We start from the raw sequence: 22,511 nt of genomic DNA on the forward strand, positions 1-22,511 counted from the left end.
GACCTGCTTCCACTCATATTCCTTATATTTCCTACATCCATAGAATCTAAAGGAGGTTACAGAGTTGAACAAAATTCCTGCTTGTTACTGGGTTGTATTCCCTTTGAACAATGTTTCTCAGAATGGTACAGCTCAATAGAGCAATGCAGCCGGCCATGATAATCCAGGAATAGAGAGATCTGGAAAATTAAATTCTGCAACTTCCTGTAAGTTGTTTTCAGTTAAATATTATCAAAACAAGTTAATACATAAATAATAAGCCCACCCTCAGCTTTTTCCTATTCCAGTTTGACCCATAAATCAGCAAAAGATTGGACTACTAGTTCATTTTAGGCTTTGTCATCAGGTGTACTGATATGTGCTAAATTAACATGGTGCTGAAACCAATGCTTAAGGCATCATGGGCCATTGAAAAGTTATTAACTGGAGTTTAAATAAGGAACATAGTTCCGAAGGCTTCAACATTGTTATTATTTGATCACAATAAATGCCTTTGGGGGTGGGATGTAGCAGGAGAGTAAATCCTTTCAACCACATTGTATTATTAGAACTCAATAAAATTCTATTTTATTCTAGAATTTTCTTAAAATCCCTACTGACTTGTGGAATCTGCTGGCTCATGACCCTTCAAAATCAAGAAGGAGCATTTAAGATGGAGTCAGAACTTTATCAGAGCATTCATCAGAGCATCTGAGCTGTGAATTTGAAAGTCCTGTGCAAACAGCAGAAGAAAACAGAATTTGACGAACTAAGTTTTCTAATAACTAATTATCCAAATTTTTAGATAATAATAGAAATCAGGAATTGATCCAAGAAAAGAGTGCTGAACTAAAAGATTGCCTTTACTTCCGTAGGAGTTTGCGAACATTCGGACTGATAACTAAAACTTCGACAAACTTCTCTAGATGTGTGGTGAAGTATCTAGACTGGCTGCATCTCAGACTGGTATGGAAACACCAATGCCCTTGAAAGGAAAATCCTACAAAAAGTAACGGATATAGCCCAGACTTGAAACGCTGTTACAGGAAAGCAGCATTGATTGTCATGGGCCCCTGCCACCCAGGTCATGCTTTCTTCTTGTAGCTGCCATCTGGAAGAAGGTACAGGAACCTCAGAACTCTCACCACTGGGTTCAGGAACAGTAATTACCCCTCGACCATCAGGCTGTTAAACCAAAGGGGATAACTTCACTCAACTTCACTTGCTCCATCAGTGAGATGTTACCACAACCAATAAACCCTCTTTCAAGGGTTCTTCATCTCATGTTCTCGATATTTATTGCTTATGTTGCTATTATTATTGTTAGTTTTATTTTGTATTTGCACAGTTTGTTGTCTTTTGCACAATGGTTGAATACACAAGTTGATGCAATCTTTCACTGATTCTGTTATAGTTATAATGTTATGGATTTTATTGAATATGCCTGCAAGAAAATGAAACTCTGGGTTGTATATGGTGACATATGTGTACTTTGATAGTAATTTTTCTTCAAACTTTGATTGTCATGATCTTATTGAAGGGGAGGGGCAAGTAATAGATCCTGAATGGTCTACACCTCCTCTTTTTTTAAATTTACTTGTACCCAGTCCCTCTGTCAGGCAGCTCATGAAATCACTTGTGGCAAAGTTGATACATCACTCATCACTCATCATTCACCTCAGAACCCACAGGAAGGAAGTAGAAGAAGCAAGTCATCTTCAGCTCCAGGGAAGTAGCTAAGTAGAAGAAGAATAAAAACACAAAATGCTGGCAGAACTCAGCAGGCCAGACAGCATCTATGGGAGGAGGTAGTGACGATGTTTCGGGCCGAAACCCTTCATCAGGAGTTGAGGTGCTTTTTACATTTTGATCTTTGGTTTGCCTCAGTAACGAGAGATTATTTGAATTTCCTCCTCCCCCATCCCTCCCTTTAAACACAAAATAGGCTCCTAATGCCTTAATTAATGGTAGTTAACAATTCAGCCCTAAAGCTTAGGGTATTGTCACAGATGGTGCCTAAACCTTCCTCTTCACGTTTTCTTTAGCACCTCCTCTTTTGAAAGCTTTTCTCGTTTTACTAGGGCTCCTGTTTATTCAACTGTGCTAAATTTCACACTGAATCCCCAGGATGCCAGTACACAACAAGAATTATTCATGACCTCCTTTCTCTAAGAAGTTATAACACTCCAGTTCTGCAGCTCACAAAATCCAAACTGGTCGAAGATTTGCTAGCAGAGAGAAAGGGCTCAGAGAGGCTTGCAGTTGAAAAGTAAGAATTTGTTCAGATTTTCCCTTGTTGAAAAGTGAAAATTTGTTCAGAATTTGGCAAGATTTGCTTGCAGTTATGGAAGTGGCTCTGTTGTCTGTTCAGAACATCTGCTACTATCCAGTGCAGGAGCTCAGACTCACTGAAATCAAACCAATCTGTGGAAATGATGCCAGGTAAATTGCATTGATGTTCTCTTGAGAAGAAGTTCTTTGGGAGAAATGTTGGACCCACATTTCATTTTCATTTTCTAATTCTTCTTAAATATCCCCTAAGAAAGCAATTCAATTATAAAGCAGATTGTATGATCAGAAAGTTTATGTAATTGACTATATTACACTAGTTTATTTTGCTGGTTATATCATTCAACTGTTTTAATTTTGTTAAGTTTATTGAAACTTTTATTTCGAACATTCTTCAGCTGATGGAAGCCATGTATTTGAAATGCTTATTTGTGGTTTTCAAATCTAATTTTCTCTTTCTTTTTGAAGTAATTGATTCCTTGTTGAGGTACACTTCACAGTTTTGGTTTGCAAGCTAATATCTATTTCCAACTCCAAGTGTAAGCCTGAACAAAAATCTATTGCAGACTATTTGACCATGGTGGGAATCACAACTCTGCCTGAATCTGTCTTTACTCAACATCCAGTTGTGGTTGTTGGATAATGATCAATAGTTCAAATCCTGGCAGGTATTTCTTCCCAGGAAAAGTAACATTGGCCATATGATTTATCCTGCGGATGAACATTTGAGCATATGGGAGCTTTTTGGTCTGTAAAATCTGAACTAGATCAGGTGAAGAATTTGAAACTTTGTTCAAAGGATGTTATTACAGAATTTATTTGTAGAATCACAAGTTCTTAAAATGACAGATTAAAGTAAATTGACGGCAGGTTTTAATATTGTACAATGGTGTAAAATCGCAGCCCACTTTACAGATTACTGACTTTTTCCCTCCATTCACACTAACCTGACCAGAAGAAATACAAAAAGGCAGAATAGGCATCTATCTTATCTACTGCAGAAAATTTAAACCTAGAATTAATGTAAGAACAAAATATTACAGCTATGGGGAAAATGTTGATTAGATCTGTGACATTTACAAGAAAAGAACAAAGTTAATATTATAATTTGAGTTAATGTAAACTTTATTTGGGAATTCAGCTGTCTGTACGGAGTTTGTACCTTCTCCCCATGACTGTGAGGGTTTATTTTGGGTGTTCCTGTTTCCTTCCACAGCCCAAAGCTGTGCCAGTTGGTAGCTCAATTGGTTATTATAAATTGTCCCATGATTAGGCTAGGATTAAATCGGGGGTTGCTGGCCAGAAGGGCCTGTTGTGCACTGTACCTCAATAAATGAATATTACTGTGCTTGGCTACTAGTATGATGTGATGTGTTAACAGACTGAATGATAGAGTTCTTTTTGAGGGAAAACTGTATTTTTAGTTCAATATTCCTTGATTTCTGTGTTTTTGAGAATGCAGCTTTTCCCTTACTGTGTCTTTGTAATTCTCACTGTGAAATGCCACTCAAAACGTATAGAACATTTACTTCTGTGCTATGTAGGCGAGATTTCCCACTCTGTTGCTTTGATCCTATGATAGCGGAGACAGTGAGCTGAACCATCTGTTTTTACTCTTCCATTTGCTTTAACGCCAGTCCTGCCTTTAACTTTCTTACAGTTATTCACTTCCCTGGAGACCCTGGGTAATGACATCCAGAGACTTGGAGAGGCAGAGGTGCAGAAGGCAAAGCCCAGTAAGTGACTATTTAGTTCACTGAGTGGGAATAATATTTATTTTGTATCAAAGCATGAAAGATGCATGTATTTGCACAGTGTGCATTGGAATTTAGTATCCATTGCCTGTAGGTTCCTTTGTAGCCTTCAACAGACAATTGAACAGGGTAGAGAAAATAATTGTCTGGCCATTGGAGATGTGCTGGTGGGTGGCAATGAGGCTGAATTGGTAGTGAGCCAGCATGGACATAATGGGCCAAATGGGCTCATTCTGTGCTATATATGAAGGAATAGTGTATTATGCCTTAAGACCTGTGGAGACTACACCCATCTTCCAAGCAGAGGAGGGAACTGTAACTGTGCAGACAGGTCCTAGCAGGAGTGGAAATTGTAACTTTATGGAAAAGTCCCGCAGGAATAGGAATTGTGACTTGACAAACAGAACATGGCAGTGGTGGCAGAGGAAAATCTGTAAGCTGAGCTTGGCAGGAAGAGAAATTGGAACTCTACTGGCATGTCCTGACAAAATTGTAAATTGTTCTACTAAGCACGACGTTCCCTCTTCCCCCTCCCCCACCAGCCCCTACCACTTTCCACTCTCTATGTGATCCCCTTGCCTACTTGCCTCTCCTGACACTGATCTTGCAAGCAGGACGAGTGCTACACCTGCCCCTTCACCTCCTCCCTCATCACCATTCAGGGCTCCAAACAGTTCTTCCATGTGAGGCGAAACTTGGCTGGGAGTCTGTTGGGGTCATCTATTGCCTCCTGTGTTGCTGGTGCAACCTCCTCTATATCGGAGACACTCAACGTAGATTGAGGGACTGCTTCATGGAGTACATTCAATCCATCCACCACAAAAGGTGCAATTTTCTGGTAGCCACTCATTTCAATTTGACTTCCCAATTCCCATTCTGACAAATTGGTCTCTGGTCTCCCTTACTGCAACGATGGGGCCACACACAGTTTAGAGGATCAACTCCTCATATTCTGTCTGAATAGCCTCCAACCTGATGGCATGAACATTGATTTCTCAAACTTCTGGTAGCTCCCTCCACAGCTCCCCTTCTGTCTTTTTCCATTTCCCATTCTGGTTCCCCTCTTACTGATTCTCTTCTCCTCACCCTGCCCTCCTCCTTCCTTTTCTCCCATTGTCCCCTAGCTTCTCCTATCAGATTCCTCCTTTTTCAGCCCTTTACCTTTTCTACCTACCACTTCCTAGCTTCTTACATCACCCACCTGCCCCTCTTACTCCTCTCTTGGTTTTACCTATTAATTGCCAGCATGTACTTCTTCCCCTTCCCTCACCACCTTATTCTTGCTTCTTTCCCCTTCCTTTCCAGTCCTGATGAAGGGTCTTGGCCCGAAATGTCAACTGTCTATTTCTCTTCATTGATACTGCCTGTCCCACTGAGTTCCTCCAGCGTTGTGTGTGTGTGTTACTCTGGATTTCTTACATTTGCAGAATCTCTTGTGTTTGTGATTTGCTAAATTTACCTCAGTTTTGGTATTTTGATTTTTCAACATATTACTGAAAATTCTTAACCTTTGTAACATTATACCAACTGCAAAAGTTCTCTGACTCTACAGACTGAGGCTGGCAAGATTCTAGAGGTGAATCCTGAAGGGTATGGTAATTATATGTCTGCAGATGTCCTATCAGGATTGGGAATTGGATAGATGGGTCGTGGCAGTTGTGATAATAGTAAATTTATGGACAGGTATGGGAAGAAATGGTCATTGTAATTCTACAAATGGATCCTGGCGAAGTGATTCTCTAGACAAGGTACTGGTTGAACTGTGGATGGTTAACTTCATTAGCGTCAAAGAATTTGGGACTTGTCCACATAGTAGATTTCCAAGTTTGCTGGTCAAGGTCTGCTGGTGATTTTTACACATGGAGATGAATGTCAGACCATGTACTTGCTGTAACTCCCCAGTAGTTGCCCTGGGGAAACTGCCTAATTAATATGCACCAAATATGTTGTAAACAAGGAAGGTTAATATAAAGTAACTTGCATCTTTTCGACTGAGTTACTTCAATTTTTTTTGTGTTTTAGTTTTTAATAATGCTTACATTTTCTTAAATCGAGGTATTAGTTTTTGAATGTTTTCTGAATTTAAGAATATTGAAAATCTTTCCAAGTCTTCAGCTGGCAAAGCCTGAGGTATGGCTCAGTAAGCTGTGAAATGCACCTAATAGCAGTCTGATGTGCCAGTTTGAGTTTCACAGTTAACATAGAAACATAAAAAACCTACTGCACAATACAGGCCCTTCAGCCCGCAAAGCTGTGCCGAACATGTCCTTACCTTAGATATTACCTGGGGTTACCCATAGCCCTCTATTTTTCTGAGCTCCATATACCTGTCCAGTAGTCTCCTAAAAGACCCTATCATGTCTGCCCGCAGCCCATTCCACGCACTCACCACTTTCTGCGTAAAAAATCTTACCCCTGACATCTCCGCTGTACCTACTTCCAAGCACCTTAAAACTGTGCCCTCTTGTGCTAGCCATTTCAGCCCTGGGAAAAAGCCTTTGACTATCCACATGATCAATGCCTCTCATCAGGTCGCTTCTCATCCTCCGTTGCTCCAAGGAAAAAAGACCGAGTTCACTCAACCTATTCTCATAAGGCATGCTCCCCAATCCAGGCAACGTCTTTGTAAATCTCCTCTGCACCCTTAGAGTTCTTTCAGTGTTATCCAGTTTTTGTGCTTTCCTTTCATCAGTTTTAGTTTTCCAAAGTATCCTGCTTCAAACTGGTCATTGTAAATCGTCCGTTGCTTCGACTAGGTTTAAATCATTGGGTTGTTGGGTGGTGTGGCTCATTGGGTTGGAAGGGCCTGTTCCACATTGTACCGTAAAATAAAATAAAATTACACACATTGCCTTGGAAGGATTGCCAAGTTACTATGCAAGCATCCTTCCATTATACCATGTGTAATTCTCCCGTACTGAGCAGTATTCTGTGTGTGACATTTCCAGTGCACTGATTTAGCGTTTGTTGTGCTGTTTCTCTTCATTTGGATTCAGATTTATCTCCAGTTTTGATTGTGAATTGTGAGCAGATGTTTTTAGCACAACTCTTACCACTTGGCATTTTAACATGGGCAGCGCTGTGCATACCTTATATTCCAGAAGATTGACTAAATTGGCAGATAGTGTTGTCAGCCATCGTGTATTGTAGATTACAAACCAGGCTTGATAAATTGACATAGGGTGACTTGTCAGTCATGCATTGGAAATCTGTGTTTTAGCAACATATGGACTCTCCCCAATCTCTGCTCTTTAAAAGGATCTTTAAAGATGTCAGCTTGTTGGAAGTTGAAAAATTCCTCCAAGGAGGTGAGGGCCACATGCCACAGACTGAACTGCAACTGTAGACTTTGGCCCACTCGACTCTGCAGTCAAAAGTACAACAGTCCTCATGTGTTCTGCCATGCTTTCTCTAGGCTGGAGGTGGAGTTATTATCATCAACTTCCAGTTTGTACTGTATCAGAGACTCTGCTCAAGGCTTATCATCTTTCATCTCATTCCTAAGTCCAGTCAGGCATCTAAGAATCCTGCTATCGCTTGGGAAGAAGCAAGCATCTTAATTGACATTGCTTCCATTAGTCTGATGACTCACTTCCTCAGAGCCCCAGACACCCATATTCAGTCCTAACCTTGCGTGCTCTCTGCGTGGAGTTTGGTCATTCTCCCTGTGATCTTGTGGATTTGTCTCGGACTCTGATTTCCTCCCACATGTAGGTTTATCGGCCATTGTGAATTGTCTTAAGTGTGTGGGTGAGTGGTAGAATTTGGGAAGAGCAGAGGAGAAAGTGAGGAGTAAAGCAAAACTGGATTAATTGATGGTTTGTGTAGAATGGATGGTTGAGGAGTGATGACTGTAGGGAGCTGATGGACATATTACCATGTTGTATCTCTCATGTCGATAGTTCTGTTTCTGCTGTAAGAGAACTTAAGACTTTGATCATCAATCAGGTGATTTTAGCCTGTAATTGTTGAAATGAACTTAGAAATCACATTCACACCAATAAGAATGGATGAGGCTCCATTAATCCTTCTCAGATCTGGAGTTGGATTCCCACATGCTCCGACATTTTGCAGAGACTTTTGGGCAGGCCTGAAAATTCACCAAACATTTCATCGTGAAAGCCCATCCGTAGGCTGTTCTGTTGGAGGCCCCACGTGAAAAGTCCCCATGTTTTGTTAAAGCTGAGGTAGACAATTGTCAGAACTTGCCAGAGTGACTAAATGTGAGGTGGTGAGTGTAGATATTCAACTTGCTGCCTGCAAAATAAGGCTGTAGTTAAAAAATTGAACAGAAAATTAAGCAATTTCTATTGTGCCAGTCTTATGAATATGGAAATCTGGTGCTTCTCAACTCCTCCTCCTCAGGTACTTCAGAATCATGGATACAAATATTAAAATCTATCGATAGACATTTCCCATTCTATACACTGCCAGTAAATAGTATCAAAATGTTCTTATTTAGTGAAGATGTTTATTCCTTCAGTCCTGATTCTTGCTGAAGTGTTTCAAACTATGTCTACTAGAGATGATAAAGTGCTGAGATTAACACTGGAGAACAGATGGCTGAAGGGGCAACTTGCCAGAGACAGTTCACACTCTGAAGACCAGCCAGATTTCTGAAGTGAGGCCAACAAACCTCTCAAGTTGTGTCTAACGTGGCAGCTGCACTGCCTTTTCAACTTTTTCCTGTGTCTGCCCCAAAGTTTGTAGCAGGCCTTCCATATACATACATTGGAAACTCCATCCTGCATGTTTGCACCTTAGATAATTGTATGCATGCAGTGCACACTGATATTATAATTTTAATACAAATTTAATTGCAATGCCTTATACCAAGAGATTCTTCCTGTGGCTACTGAAGGTCACACTATTCTTCAGTACAAAGTGGATAAAGCAGAACCACACTGGGCTCTCTAAGGATGGGTTGCCATTAGATTAGTCTAAAAACATTTACGTTAGCACTCAAACAGATAATTGATTTTAGATTCACTCAGTCCTCGGAACACAGTCTCTCCTTTCCTTTCTATATGTACTTTGAAAATTTTAAAGAATCCCTTTCCTTCTGTGCTGTGCATTAACATAAATCGTTAGTGTAATTTGCATCCTTAATCAAATTAAATACGAAGGATTCTGGTTAATTGGGACACCAGTACATTTTGGACCAATTAAATGGCTGCACTAATCAGCTGAAGTTTCATAAAAATAGTTGAAAAGCTATAAAAAAAGAGTAATAGATTATGTATTTAAATGACATACAGACAAAATTAGAACACTACCAATAGTACTATGGTACTATAAATGTGTGTGTTAGTTCCTAAGTTTTCTAGAGGTATTGATCCATTGTATGCTGCCATGTTCTGATGATTGTAAGTGAACAAAAGTGGCGCAGACACCTAATCTAGATAATGCACTGCCTTCATACAATCCTTTCAATGACTGCATTCTCCAAATCTTCACTTTCATTGTAACATTCAAGATGATTGTCGATACCTTCAATTCTTCATAGTTCTTAACTTGTTGAAGTAGTGAAATGGTTTCATTTATACCCCTGATCATTTTTGGCATCTCCAAGTCTGGATGCTTGAAACCTCAGTGAGCAAAACAATTCTGAATTGTCTACTGCATATTTCTCGTCGATTACGAGTGACAAAAATCATTGCATTTTCAACACAAAACACGCAGCTGATGCTATTTAAAAGCTGCTCGCTTTAAGCATGGTGTAGCATTTAACAGCCACACAAGTGTGCGTGACTGATGCTAATTAGAACCTATTTGGCAACAGTCTCCTGCCCAATCAAATGGCATAGTGTCCCAAGTAAATGAAGGCAATCCCATCAATTTTCTTGATTACTATTAGTTCTTTCAGAGTTATCTCAAATAAGCAGCTGCCCCGATTACCCAATAGCCGAAATAACAGGAATTCCCTGTACACAGCTTCCTTTTAACAGCCTCATGGTGTAATCTTCAAAGGATGAACTTAGATGAGTGTGGAATGATTTGTAAAATATTCTTCTGCTTTGTTAACATGGAGTGATATTTTTCACTCAATTTCCCCAAAGGGTTATTTTATGAAGAGATCCCATTGTTGTAACAATTAATGTCAAGAATAATAAAGTAACATGATGTCTTTGTTTTAATTTTTTGTCTTGTTTTTAGGTTCTACTATCTCCCTCTCTGCCCCTGTGACCTATTCCTGCCCTATAGTATATAGGCCCTATAGTGTTTAGGCCTCTCATGCATCCTCAGCTTTCGGCCTTCAATGACCAAGCCTTTCCAGAATCTCTCCACCTCTCCATCTTTCTTTTGTTTTCCCTTTGAACCTTCTTAAAATTTAACTCATTCTCTAAACTTGTAATGTGGCTCAGAGCTACTATAAGAATGTAGGAAATGTCGGAAGTACTCAGCAGACCTGTAATGTTCAGGAGTTAGCATTTTAGCAACTATTTCTCTTTCCATAGATGCTACGTAACTGGCTGAGTCTTTCCAGTTTTTCATTTTTATTTTCAGTATTTTGTTTTTGGGATAATGCTAAATTTTGCTTGCTAATGCCCATGTAAGCACTGTAATGTTTTATTATGTTAAATGGACTATTAAAATACATTGATTGAATAATTGGCTTTGTTCTTTTGTAATTTCATTGACTTACCATTTTATTTTTATTTTTCTGCAATGAAATAAGGCAGTATGTTAAACAGGCTTTTTAAATCGATTTTGTGACATTTCTGAATATTTTTTCAATAGCCTCACTTAACACAAGCCAATGATGTGTTTATAGGAGAGACATTTTCTTCCTTATTTACTCATCCAGTCAGGTAAGACCAGTCTCAATGCTGCAAGCTTAATATCCGCTTTTAGTATTCCCTGAGATTTAGCAATGCCACTCAGTCCAATATGTGGTTCAGTCATCTGGCATTTGTGTCTGTAAACATTCAGTATGCAATAAGACTGCAACGTAATCCAAAACCGTAGTTACGATAATCCTTTATGATCTGAGCTGCACCATGTGTTAGCTTCTTGTGCTCCCGTATTACCTTCTCCATTTAATTTCCACGATCTGTCAGAAACACTTGGTGAAATGAAGGCCACACACAGATCCTTTAGACGTTTTATTTTACAGGTAGCAAATGAACACAGAGTAATAGAAAGTGGAAAATCTACTTGGGGGGAAAAATCGATGTAGCTTTATAAAGAGGTTAATTGGTCATTATAAATTGTCCTATGATTACGCTAGGGTTAAATAGGTAGATTGCTGGGCAGTGCCACTCATTGGCGCAGAAGGGCCTGTTCTGTGTTGGATATCTAAACAAAGAAAAAAAAAAGAAAAAAAAACTGTTTGACAAATGTATGTTTAGTTTTCAGAAGGTTGCATAGGGATGCAATAAATAGTGCTGCTGACTAACAGCTCCAGTGGCTTGGTTTTAACACAGTGCTCTCTGTATAGTTTGCGTGTTGCATATCATACCTGAAAGTGGTTGAGACGGGTCAAATTTCGATGCTAAAAAAAATTGGACGGGTATATGGATAGAAAAGGTGTCGAGAAAAACAGGCAACAGGGACTAGCTCAGAAAGGCACCTTTGTTAGCATGAATGAGTTGGGCCAAAGAGCCTGTTGCAGTGCTTTGTAACTCTGTGACTCTAAAAACAGAAACTCAAGTTCTAGGAATAGTAATTCTGTTATTTCTGTTCCTTCCAATTTATAAATTGAAACAATGATAGAACGTATGAAATGTTAACTGAATTGGCAATATTATTTATATGACATTATATAATTTTAAGAATGAAACAAATCATGTAGATTTCCTTGCTATGTTTGTATACAATTGTCTGAAAAATATTTTCCACATCTATGCATATTTTGCAATATACTTGTAAACAGAGGAAAACCTCTTCCTTTTAATCAATTAAACAATTCTGCTCTTATTATCAACAATTTAATTGATTATAAAGTAAGAACAAAAGACTTGCATTTTTATGCCATCTTTGGAATAGGGATAAACATTATTTTTATAATTTTGCTACAGGTTGATGTGGCCTAAGAACAAATGTTTTGACTATTTGTACAGTGAAGGGCAGGAACTTTTGACAACATTCCCTGTTCAAGCAACAATCAGCTTCTATACTGAATCAGACAGCGAGGATGAAGATGAGGAATTTAATGAGGAAAATGAATTAGAAGAAGATCCAGTCACTGGGAAAGAGCTCTTTGAGAAAAATCAGATAAAAAATATAAATAGTAACAGATGATAGACTGAGATATGCTGATATAATATATTAAATTACAAGACACTCTGTGTTTAATTGTATAATGTTGTCTTTAATTTATCAATTTCTCAGTAAAATGACCAAGATGTTTTGTTTTGTCTGTACATACTGCAGAGATCTCTTTATTGTTAAAATATATTTTTACTGTTCTTGTATTAAAAATAATTGTGCATTTGTCTAACAAAAGAACAAAATGATCAACAATGCTGAAGTACATGCTCTGGCTAATATATGAAAGTGTAAAGAAATATGAGCTGAGGCCGGAGAAAGGAAAACAAGGAAAGAAAATGTCTGATTTTGGATGAGGGAAAAAGAAGTTAAGAAATCCAGTGTCAAGTGGTGGATGAATCAAAGTGTTCTTTTGATTAGGCACCCAAAGCACGTGTGATAGATCCAGTGTAGGAGATGGCCACCACCAATTGTTGGCCAAATTTCAAGGTGGACATCAGTGAATAGGTTGTTGGTTCTGATTGTCTTTCTATCTTCTTTGGTTATGTTTGTGCCCCTGGCATAGAAGCATTCAGTGTGCAAAGAGATAGTTGAGTTCTTCTGTGATTTGTGGACAGTCAAGCGGCTGGGATTCATTCAGTGGAATGCATGTTGAGATTTGATAAATACTTCATTATGTTGTTTGTAATTTGAAGTTAATAGTGTTGCAAACTGGAACACTTTTGTTCATATATATTAGCAGAATCAATATCCTAACTGTAGTCTACATAATATTGCCAATTTTAGGAACCTTGACACAAAATTTTATTCTTTGCTTTTCTATACTTTTATAAAAAATGACGCCTCTTCTCTTACAGGTGAAGCTTCCATAAATTTAGCTTGTTGTTAAAATTACTATCTAAATGTGTTGAGAGCAGCCAAACATTTGTTGAAGGTGTATTGTGAAATGTGATGCCATTCTGCATGCCACAGTTCACTTGGAGATGCTGGATTGCGTAGCTGGAGAGAGATCCCCAAAGAAGCAAGCAGGGGTAGTTGGGATATTCTGTGCACCACAGTTCACTTGGAGACATTGTATTGTGCATAATTAGGCACTTGGCAAGGGCCAATAAAAAACAGTTAGGCTTAAATGGAGTGGCCATTGTGGGAGGAAGTCAGTGCTAGAGTGGGGAGTTTTCACAGAGGCGTCAGCGAAGAGAGGCAAAGCCTAATCGCCTCAACGACAGGTATACTGCTTTGGATATTACTGTGGGTGGAATTGACCTTGCAGAGGCAAGCCACAGCTGTCAGGTTTCGGGCATCGACTCTGGCTCTGTGGCTCAGAATGGGAGGAGGCAGGGAAAAGAGGCAAGCTGTAGTGATCGGGGGTTCCTTGGTTAGGCGAATAGACAGGAGGTTCTGTGGATGAGAGCGAGATTTCTGGATAGTATGTTGCCTCCTGAGTGCCAGGGTCAACTTGGATTCAGTCTATAATACTCTTAAGTGCTGTTAAGAGCTGTTAGATGTTGTGTTCCATTGTGGTACCAATGACATGGGTGGGAAGGTGGACAAGGTCCTGCAGAGTTCAGGGAATTAGGTACTAAGTTAAAGGACAGGACCTCCAGGGTTGTGATCTCAGGATTGCTACCCATGCCACATGCTAGTAAGGCCAGAAAAAAAAAAGATCATTCAGTTTAACACTTGGTTAAGTAGATGGTGCAGGAGGGAGAGTTTAAGATTTTTGGATCGTTGGGCTCTCTTCTAGGGAAGGTGGGATGGTATGCATCTGAACTGGAGGGGGATTAATATCCTTGTGGGAAGGTTTGCTGGTGCTGCACGGGGGTGGGGAGGGGGTTTAAACTAGATTTGAGGGACATGGGAACCAGAGAGGCAGAGCAGATAGTGAAGTGGTTGTGGGGAAAGATGTTGTTAGGCCTATGTACAAAGTCAGGAATCGAAAGACTGAACATGTTGGGAGTATTGTTCCGAGTTGTATAAATTTTAAAGTGAAGACTACTGTGAGATAGGTGGACCAGTTTAGGGCATGGATCAGCATATGGAATTATAACTATTAGTGATAGTTATAATTCATATAATAGTAGCTATTAGTGAGACTTGGTCGCTGGAGGAGCAGGACTGATAGCTCAGTGTTCCAGGGTTCTGTTGTTTTAGATGTGATAGAGTGGGAGGGATTAAAAGGGGACGGATGTCATTACAGTACTAAAGTGTTGGCATTCATTTTTAGAGATATAGAATATAAGAGCAGGGATGTGATGTTGAGGCTGTATAAGGCATTGTGAGACCACACTTGGAGTATTGTGTGCAGTTTTGGGCTCCTTATTTTAGAAAGGATATAATGACATTGAAGAGGGTTCAGAAAAGATTCACGAGAATGATTCCAGGAAAGAAAGGGTTACTGTTTAAGGAACATCTGGCAGCTCTTGGGCTGTATTCCTTGGAGTTCAGAAGAATGATCGGAAATCTCATAGAAACATTCTGAATGTTAAAAGGCCTGAACTGATTAGATATAGCAAAGTTATTTCCCATGGCAGGGGATTTTAGGACAAGAGGGCATGATTTCAGGATTGAAGGACGTCCTTTTAGAACTGAGATGCTGAGAAATTACTTTAGTCAGAGGGTGGTAAATCTGTGGAATTTGTTGCCACGAGCAGCTGTGGAGGCCAAGTCATTGGGTGTATTTAAGGCAGAGATAGATAGATTCTTGATTAGCCGGGGCATCAAAGGGTATGGGGTGAAAGCAGGGGAGTGGGGATGACTGGAAGAATTGGATCAGTCCATGATTGAATGGTGGAGCAGACTCGATGGACTGAATGGCCTACTTCTGCTCCTATATCTTATGGTCTTATAGTCGGGGACAATGTCATGGCAAGTGCTCAGACAGGACAGAGTGGAGAGCTCGTCGTTTGAAGTTATATGGGTGGAATTGAGGAATAAGAAAGGGATGATCATGTTAATGGGATTATATTATCGACCACCCAATGCTACAGGATTTAGAGGAGCAAATTTGTAGAGAGATCATAGTCTGTTGCAAGAAACATAAGGTAGTGATAATAGGTGATTTGAACTTTCCACACATTGACTGGGACTCCCAAACTGTAAAATATGTGAATGGTTTAGAGTTTGTCAAACGTGTTCAGGAAAGTTTCCTTAATAAGTACCAATCAGAGAGAGTGTGTGATACTAGATCTCCTATTAGGGAATTGTGGTGAACTACATATACCTGTCTGGACACACCCCCTGATGACTGCTCCTGTGGCTCCTCCCACAGACCCCTGTATAAAGGCGATTGAGGCCTGAGCCCGGCCTCATTCTCCAGGATGTAGTATGGTGGTCAACTACTGCTTGTTCTTTCTTCCGGTCAATAAAAGCCGATATCTCGACTTCACGTCTCAGAGAGATTTATAGATGGTGCATCAATTTTATTGACTGGAAGTTTTAAAACATGGAAAGCGTTTTATGTCCGGAAAGATTGGATTTGGACCCCAAGACCCTGAAGCAGCTTTTGCCTTTGAACTCTGGCTTGCATGCTTCCACTCATACTTGGAGGAGGTTCGTGCAACTGACCCCGCAGTTATGCACCGAATTCTCCTCTCGAGGGTCACCCCGAAAGTTTACTCACTTATCAGAGGCCTGCCGACCTATGAAGGGGCACTGGACGCCCTCAAAAGACAGTACCTGCGGCCGGTGAACCCCGTCTACGCAAGACATCGCTTAGCTACGCGATGACAGCGGCCTGCAGAGTCGAGCGCCCAGTTTCTCCGAGCCCTACAGACACTCATGTGGACTTGTGATTGCAAAACACTCACGGCAGAACAGCATGCGGAGCTGCTAGTATGAGACGCCTTCGTTACAGGAATCAGGTCAGTGTACGTGCGCCAGCGGCTGCTGGAAAATGCCGATCTTACCTTACGCTTGGCGATCGAGACGGCCGACACGCTGGAGGCTGCTCTGCACAACGCTGACGCTGTCCAGCCGCGCGATCCCCCGCCGGTTCCGTGGACGCTGCAGACCCCGCTGCCGCCGGTTCCCGCGAGCGAATTCGCCAACGCCGCTGCCAGTCGCGATTCCACGAACTCCCCGAACCCGACCACGGCTGCAGCCAGGTGAAAGCCCGCACAGTGTTACTTCTGCGGACTCGAAAAACACCCCCGAAAACGCTGCCCGGCCTGAGAAGCGACCTGCTCCAGCTGCGGGAAGAAGGGCCATTTCGCCAAGGTCTGTAAGTCTAAACCACGAGCGGGGTCAGGCAGCGCTGCGTGTGAGGCATGGGGGCTGCCATCTTGCCTGCCTGCCTCGTGCGAGGCATGGGGGGACCGCCATCTTGCATGCCCGGATGGGGGCGGCCATCTTTGTCGGCGCCAACATGCCCCACCCCCTACCCACCGGTGCTTACCGGACACCAAGACGGCAGTTCAACTCTGGCCACCGTAACCCTCGACCAAAGCGCCCCACACCAGCTTGCAAGGTCAATGATGGACATCCTGGTGGAGGGGCACAGGACTATCTGCCTGTTTGACACGGGCAGCACTGAGAGTTTTATTGACCCGGACACAGTGCAACGCTGCGGACTCATGACACAGCCGGTAAGCCAGAGGATCACCTTGGCTTCTGGGTCGTATTCCACAGACATCCGGGTGGGTTGTGTAGCAACATTGGTGGTGCAGGGCACAGAATATCGGAACTTTGTGCTACTGGTCATGCCTCAACTGTGCGCGCCTGTGCTATTGGGGCTGGACTTCCAGAGCCACCTCGAAAGTGTGACTATGGCATATGACGGTCCCCTCCCACCACTCACTGTCAGGAATCCTCAGTTTTGTGGGACTTCGTCATATACCCCGCTACTGACCACACACACACACACACCGACCCACACATCCCACCCAGCACCATGCCGACAGCTGCGCTACTGACACAACTTGCAGCCTCTCCACCCTCAAGATCCCTCCCCCACCGCTATTCGCCAACCTGACCCCCGACTGTAAACCTGTGGCAACTAAAAGCAGGAGGTACAGCGCGGGGGACAGGGCCTTCATTCAGTCGGAGGTGCAGCGGCTGCTCAGGGAGGGGATCATTGAGCCAAGCACAAGTCCTTGGAGGGCCCAGGTGGTTGTTGTTCGGACCGGGCAGAAAAATAGGATGGTCGTGGACTATAGTCAAACCATCAATAGGTTCACGCAGCTTGACATGTACCCCCTACCCCGCATCGCGGATATGGTCAACCAGATAGCTCAGTACAAGGTGTACTCGACAATAGATCTGAAATCCGCTTATCACCTGCTCCCCATCCACCTGGAGGACCGCCCCTACACCGCCTTCAAGGCGGGCGGCAGGGTCTATCACTTCCTACGCGTCCCATTCGGTGTCACAAATGGTGTCTTGGTCTTCCAGAGGGAAATGGACCGGATGGTGGACCAGTGCCAACTGAAGGCCACATTTCCCTATCTGGATAACATCACCATCTGTGGTCGCGACTGGCCGGATCACAATGCCAACCTCCAACGATTTTTCCAAGTGGCCAAAGCCCTGAACCTTACTTATAACAGGGACAAGTGTGTGTTCAGAACCACCCAACTTGCTATTCTTGGGTATGTCGTGGAAAACGGGGTCATTGGCCCTGATCCCGACCGTATGCGCCCCCTGTTAGAACTCCCTCTTCCCACCAGCCTCAGAGCCCTCAGACGGTGCCTGGGCTTCTTTTCCTATTACGCCCAATGGGTCCCCCATTACACAGACAAGGCCCGCCCCCTGGTCAAGTCTACCACTTTTCTCCTCTCTGCCGAGGCCTGCGCGGCCTTCAGCCGCATTAAAGGGGACATTGCCAAAGCAACGATGCATGCGGTGGATGAGACCATTCCCTTCCAAGTAGAGAGTGACGCCTCCGATTTCACACTGGCTGCTACCCTCAATCAGGCAGGCAGGCCAGTAGCATTCTTTTCTCGTACCCTTCAAGGCTCTGAAATTCGGCACTCCGCGGTGGAGAAAGAAGCCCAGGCCATAGTGGAAGCTATTAGGCACTGGAGGCACTGTCTCACCGGCAAAAGGTTCACCTTGCTGACCGACCAGCGCTCAGTTGCATTCATGTTCAGCAACCAACAGCGGGGCAAAATCAAAAAATGATAAAATTTTGCGGTGGAGAATAGAACTCTCCACCTACAACTATGATATCCTGTACCGGCCTGGAAGGCTCAATGAGCCCCCTGATGCCCTATCACGGGGAGCGTGTGCCAGCGCGCAGCTCGACCGGCTATACGCCTTCCATGCAGATCTTTGCCACCCGGGGGTCACCTGATTTTACCATTTCGTGAAAGCCCGGAACCTGCCGTACTCCCTTGAGGACATCAGGACAATGACCAGGGACTGCCAAGTCTGCGCTGAGTGCAAACCGCACTTCTACCGTCCTGAAAAGGCGCAACTTATCAAGGCCACCCACTCCTTTGAGCGACTGAGTGTCGACTTTAAGGGCCCCCTTCCCTCCACTGATCACAATGTCTACTTTCTCAACATTGTCGACGAGTACTCGCGGTTCCCCTTTGCCACCCCCTGCCCCGACACCACTATCACGTCCGTCATAAAAGCCCTGCGCCAGCTCTTCACTCTGTTCGGATATCCCTGCTATATCCGCAGTGATAGAAGGTCCTCCTTTATGAGTGACGAGCTGCGCCAGTACCTGCTGGCTAGGGGCATTGCTACTAGTCGGACCACGAGTTATAATCCCCGGGGAAATGGACAGGTGGAGAGGGAGAATGCCACAGTGTGGAAGGCCACACTTTTAGCCCTTAAGTCAAAGGGATTGCCGGTCTCTCGCTGGCAGGAGGTCCTCCCTGAGGCACTCCACTCTATCCACTCCCTGTTATGTACGTCCACCAATGCCACCCCTCATGAGCGCCTCTTTTCTTTTCCCAGGAAGTCTGCCACTGGGACCACCCTACTGGCTTGGCTGACCCCAGGGCCAGTGCTGCTCCGGAAACATGTGAGGAGCAATAAATACTCCCCGCTGGTCGAGAGGGTTCACCTTCTACATGCGAACCCCCAGTATGCTTACGTGGTCTTACCTGATGGGCGGGAGGACACGGTCTCCATCTGTGACCTGGCGCCCACAGGAGCACCAGACCCCTACCCCGAACACTCCACGGTGACTATGAACCCTGTACCCACTGAGGTGTATACCCACGAGACACCGTGCACACCAAGCCCTACACAGACTCCTCACGACACTCCTATACCGGGCGCCTCGCACACAAATGAGGGATCACTGACGCCTAGTGGGCAGACACCTCCAGTTAGGCCGGAACCAGCACAACCACCGTCTCCGGTGCAATCACCACTGGCACCTGTGCAATCACAGCCGGAGCTACGTAGATCACAGCGACAGATTCGACCACCTGATAGACTTAACTTGTAAATATACTTGTAAGAAACTTCACCCCATGGGGACTCTCTCTTAAAACAAAGGGGGGGGGGGGTTAATGTGGTGAACTACATATACCTGTCTGGACACGCCCCCTGCTGATTGCTCCTGTGGCTCCTCCCACAGACCCCGGTATAAAGGCGATTGGGGCCTGAGCCCGGCCTCATTCTCCAGGATGTAGTATGGTGGTCAACTACTGCTTGTTCTTTCTTCCAGTCAATAAAAGCCGATATCTCGACTTCACGTCTCAGAGAGAGTTATTGATGGTGCATCAGGAATGAGACAGGCAGGTGACAGATGGTCGTGTAGGGGAACACTTCAAATTTAGTGATCGTAATGCCACAAGTTTCAAGGTAATTATGGAAAATGCTGAGACTGGTCCTTGGGTTGAGATTCTTAGTTGGAGGAAGGCTACTTTTGGTGGAATCAGAAAGGATCTGGCAAATGTGGATTGGGATAGGTTGTTTTCTACCAAAGGTGTTCTTGGTAAGTGGGAGGCCTTCAAAAGTGAAAGGGTTTGTATGTTCCTGTCAGAATAAAAGGCAAGGATAACAGGTTTAGAGAGACACTGAAGCCCTGGTTTAAAAAAAGGAGTTTGCATAGCAGGTAGAGGCAGGAAGGAAAATTGAGGTATTTGCAGAGTATAAGAAATCAGAAAGACCACCTAAGAAGGAAATCAGGAGGGCTAAAAGGAGCGAGGGGTTTCTTTAGCAGACAAGGTGAAGGAGAATCTCAAAGGCTTCCACAAATATATTAACAGCAAAAAGGTAGCAAGGGACAAAATTTGTCCTTTGGAAGATGAGAGTGGTCATCATTGCATGGAGCTGAAAGTGATGGGGGAGATGTTAAATTGTGTTTTTGCATCTGGGATGACAGAGACAGTGTCTATAGAAGAGGCGAAGCAGCAGTGAGGTCATGGACCGTGTGCAGATTTCAGAGGTGGAGGAGTTTGCTGTCTTGAAGCAAATTATGGGGGATAAATTCCCAAAGCCTGACAAGGTGCTGCCTTGGATCCTGTGGGAGGCAAGTGCAGGTATTCCAGGGGCCCTAGCAGAAACGTTCTTAGTGATGGGTGAAGTGCCGAAGGATTGGAGGATAGGTTGTTCTGTTGTTTAGAAAAGGGTCTAAGAATAATCCAAGAAATTACAGGCTGGTAGGCCTAACATCAGTAATGGACGGGATACATAAGTGTCTGGATAGACAGGGACTGATTAGGTTGTGTCGAATCAGTCTTAGACCATAAGACAGAGCAGATTTAGCCCATGTGGCCCATCGAGTCTGCTCCACCATTCAGTCATGGCTGATCCTTTTTTCCCCTTCTCAGTCCCACTCCCCGGCCTTCCCCCTGTAACCCTTGATGCCATGTCCAGTCAAGAACCTATCACTCTCTGCCTTGAATACACCCAGCAAAAAGACTTCCACAGCTGCCTGTGGTAACAAATTCCATAAATTTGGCTCAAGAAAAATGTCCGCATCTGTTTTAAATGGAAACCCCTCTATCCCGCGGTTGTGCCCTCTTGTCCTAGACTCCCCCCCATGGGACATATCCTTTCCACATCTACTCTGCATATCCTTTCCACATCTGTGCCTTTCAACATTCAAAAGGTTTCATTGAGATCCCCCTCTTCCTTTTAAATTCTAGCAGGTGCAGGTCCAGAGCCATCAAATGTTCCTCGTATTTTTTCCCTTTCATTCCTGTAATCATCCTTGAAATCCTCCTCTGAACCTCTCCAATGCCAGCACATCTTTTCTAAGATGAGGAGCCCAAAGCTGTTCACAATACCCAAGGTGAGACCTGACGAGTGCCTTAGAAAGCCTCAGCATCACATCCCTGTATTCCAGACCTCTTGAAATGAATGCCTTCCTCACCACCCCGACTGAACCTGCAAGTTAACCTTTAGGGTGTTCTGCTCCAGGACTCCCAAGTCCATTTGCATCTCAGACTTTTGGATTTTCACACCATTTAGAAAATAATCTGCACATTTATTTTTATTATCAAAGTGCATGACGATGCATTTTCCTACATTGTATTTCATTTGCCACTTTCTTGTCCATTCTCCTAATCTGTCTAAGTCCTTCTGCATCCTACCTGTTTCCTCAATACTACCTGCCCCTCCACCAATCTTTGTATCATCTGCAAACTTGGCAACAAAGCCATCTATTCCATCATCTAAATCATTGATATACAGCATAAAAAGAAGTGGTTCCAACACCAACCCCGTGGAACTTGCTGCCTCCTACCAATCGGCTAATGCTTTAACCACACCAAATAACTTTTCTGTTAATACCATGGGTTCTTAACTTGGTAATCAGCCTCATGTGTGGCACTTTGTCAAAGGCCTTCTTAAAGTCCAAATATACAACATCCACTGCATCCCCTTTATCTATCCTACTTGTAATCTCCTCAAAGAATTCCAACGGGTTCATCAGGCCATGCTGAATTTGCCCGATCTTACCTGTGTTACCAAGTACTCCAGAACCTCATTCTTAACAATTGACTCCAACATCTTCCCAACCACTGAGGTCAGGCTAACTGGTCTATAATTTCCTTTCTGCTGCCTTCCTCCTTTCTTAAAGAGTGGAGTAACATTTGCAACTTTCCAATCCTCTGGCACCCTTCCAGAGTCCAATGATTTTTGAAAAATCATTACTAATGCCCCCACAATCTCTACTGCTATCTCTTTCAGAACCCTAGAGTGCAGTTCACCTGGACCTGGTGACTTATGTACCAGCTTTTTGATCTCTTTTACCCTTGTAATAGTGTTACGTACCCGTGGGTATCTTGTACTTGTCACGTGACAGTGGTGTTGAAGCTATACTGGACCCAAGGTAATGGTCTTGTGATGGTGGAGTGATGTCATTTTCCCACC

General features: G+C 43.3%; 1 protein-coding gene across 1 annotated transcript; it reads left to right on the top strand.

Moving 5' to 3' along the window:
- Window positions 1–3,949: 3,949 nt before the first annotated feature.
- LOC140734073 (protein ripply2-like) lies at window positions 3,950–12,362 on the top strand. Its single transcript, XM_073057658.1, has 3 exons — window positions 3,950–4,004; window positions 10,764–10,834; window positions 12,044–12,362. The coding sequence occupies exons 1-3, from the start codon at window positions 3,957–3,959 to the stop codon at window positions 12,264–12,266; spliced, it is 342 nt and encodes a 113-aa protein (XP_072913759.1). The 5' UTR covers window positions 3,950–3,956; the 3' UTR covers window positions 12,267–12,362.
- The last annotated feature ends 10,149 nt before the right edge of the window (window positions 12,363–22,511 follow it).

Source organism: Hemitrygon akajei, chromosome 10 (assembly GCF_048418815.1).
Source record: "Hemitrygon akajei chromosome 10, sHemAka1.3, whole genome shotgun sequence".
In the NCBI taxonomy this organism is placed as follows: domain Eukaryota; kingdom Metazoa; phylum Chordata; class Chondrichthyes; order Myliobatiformes; family Dasyatidae; genus Hemitrygon; species Hemitrygon akajei.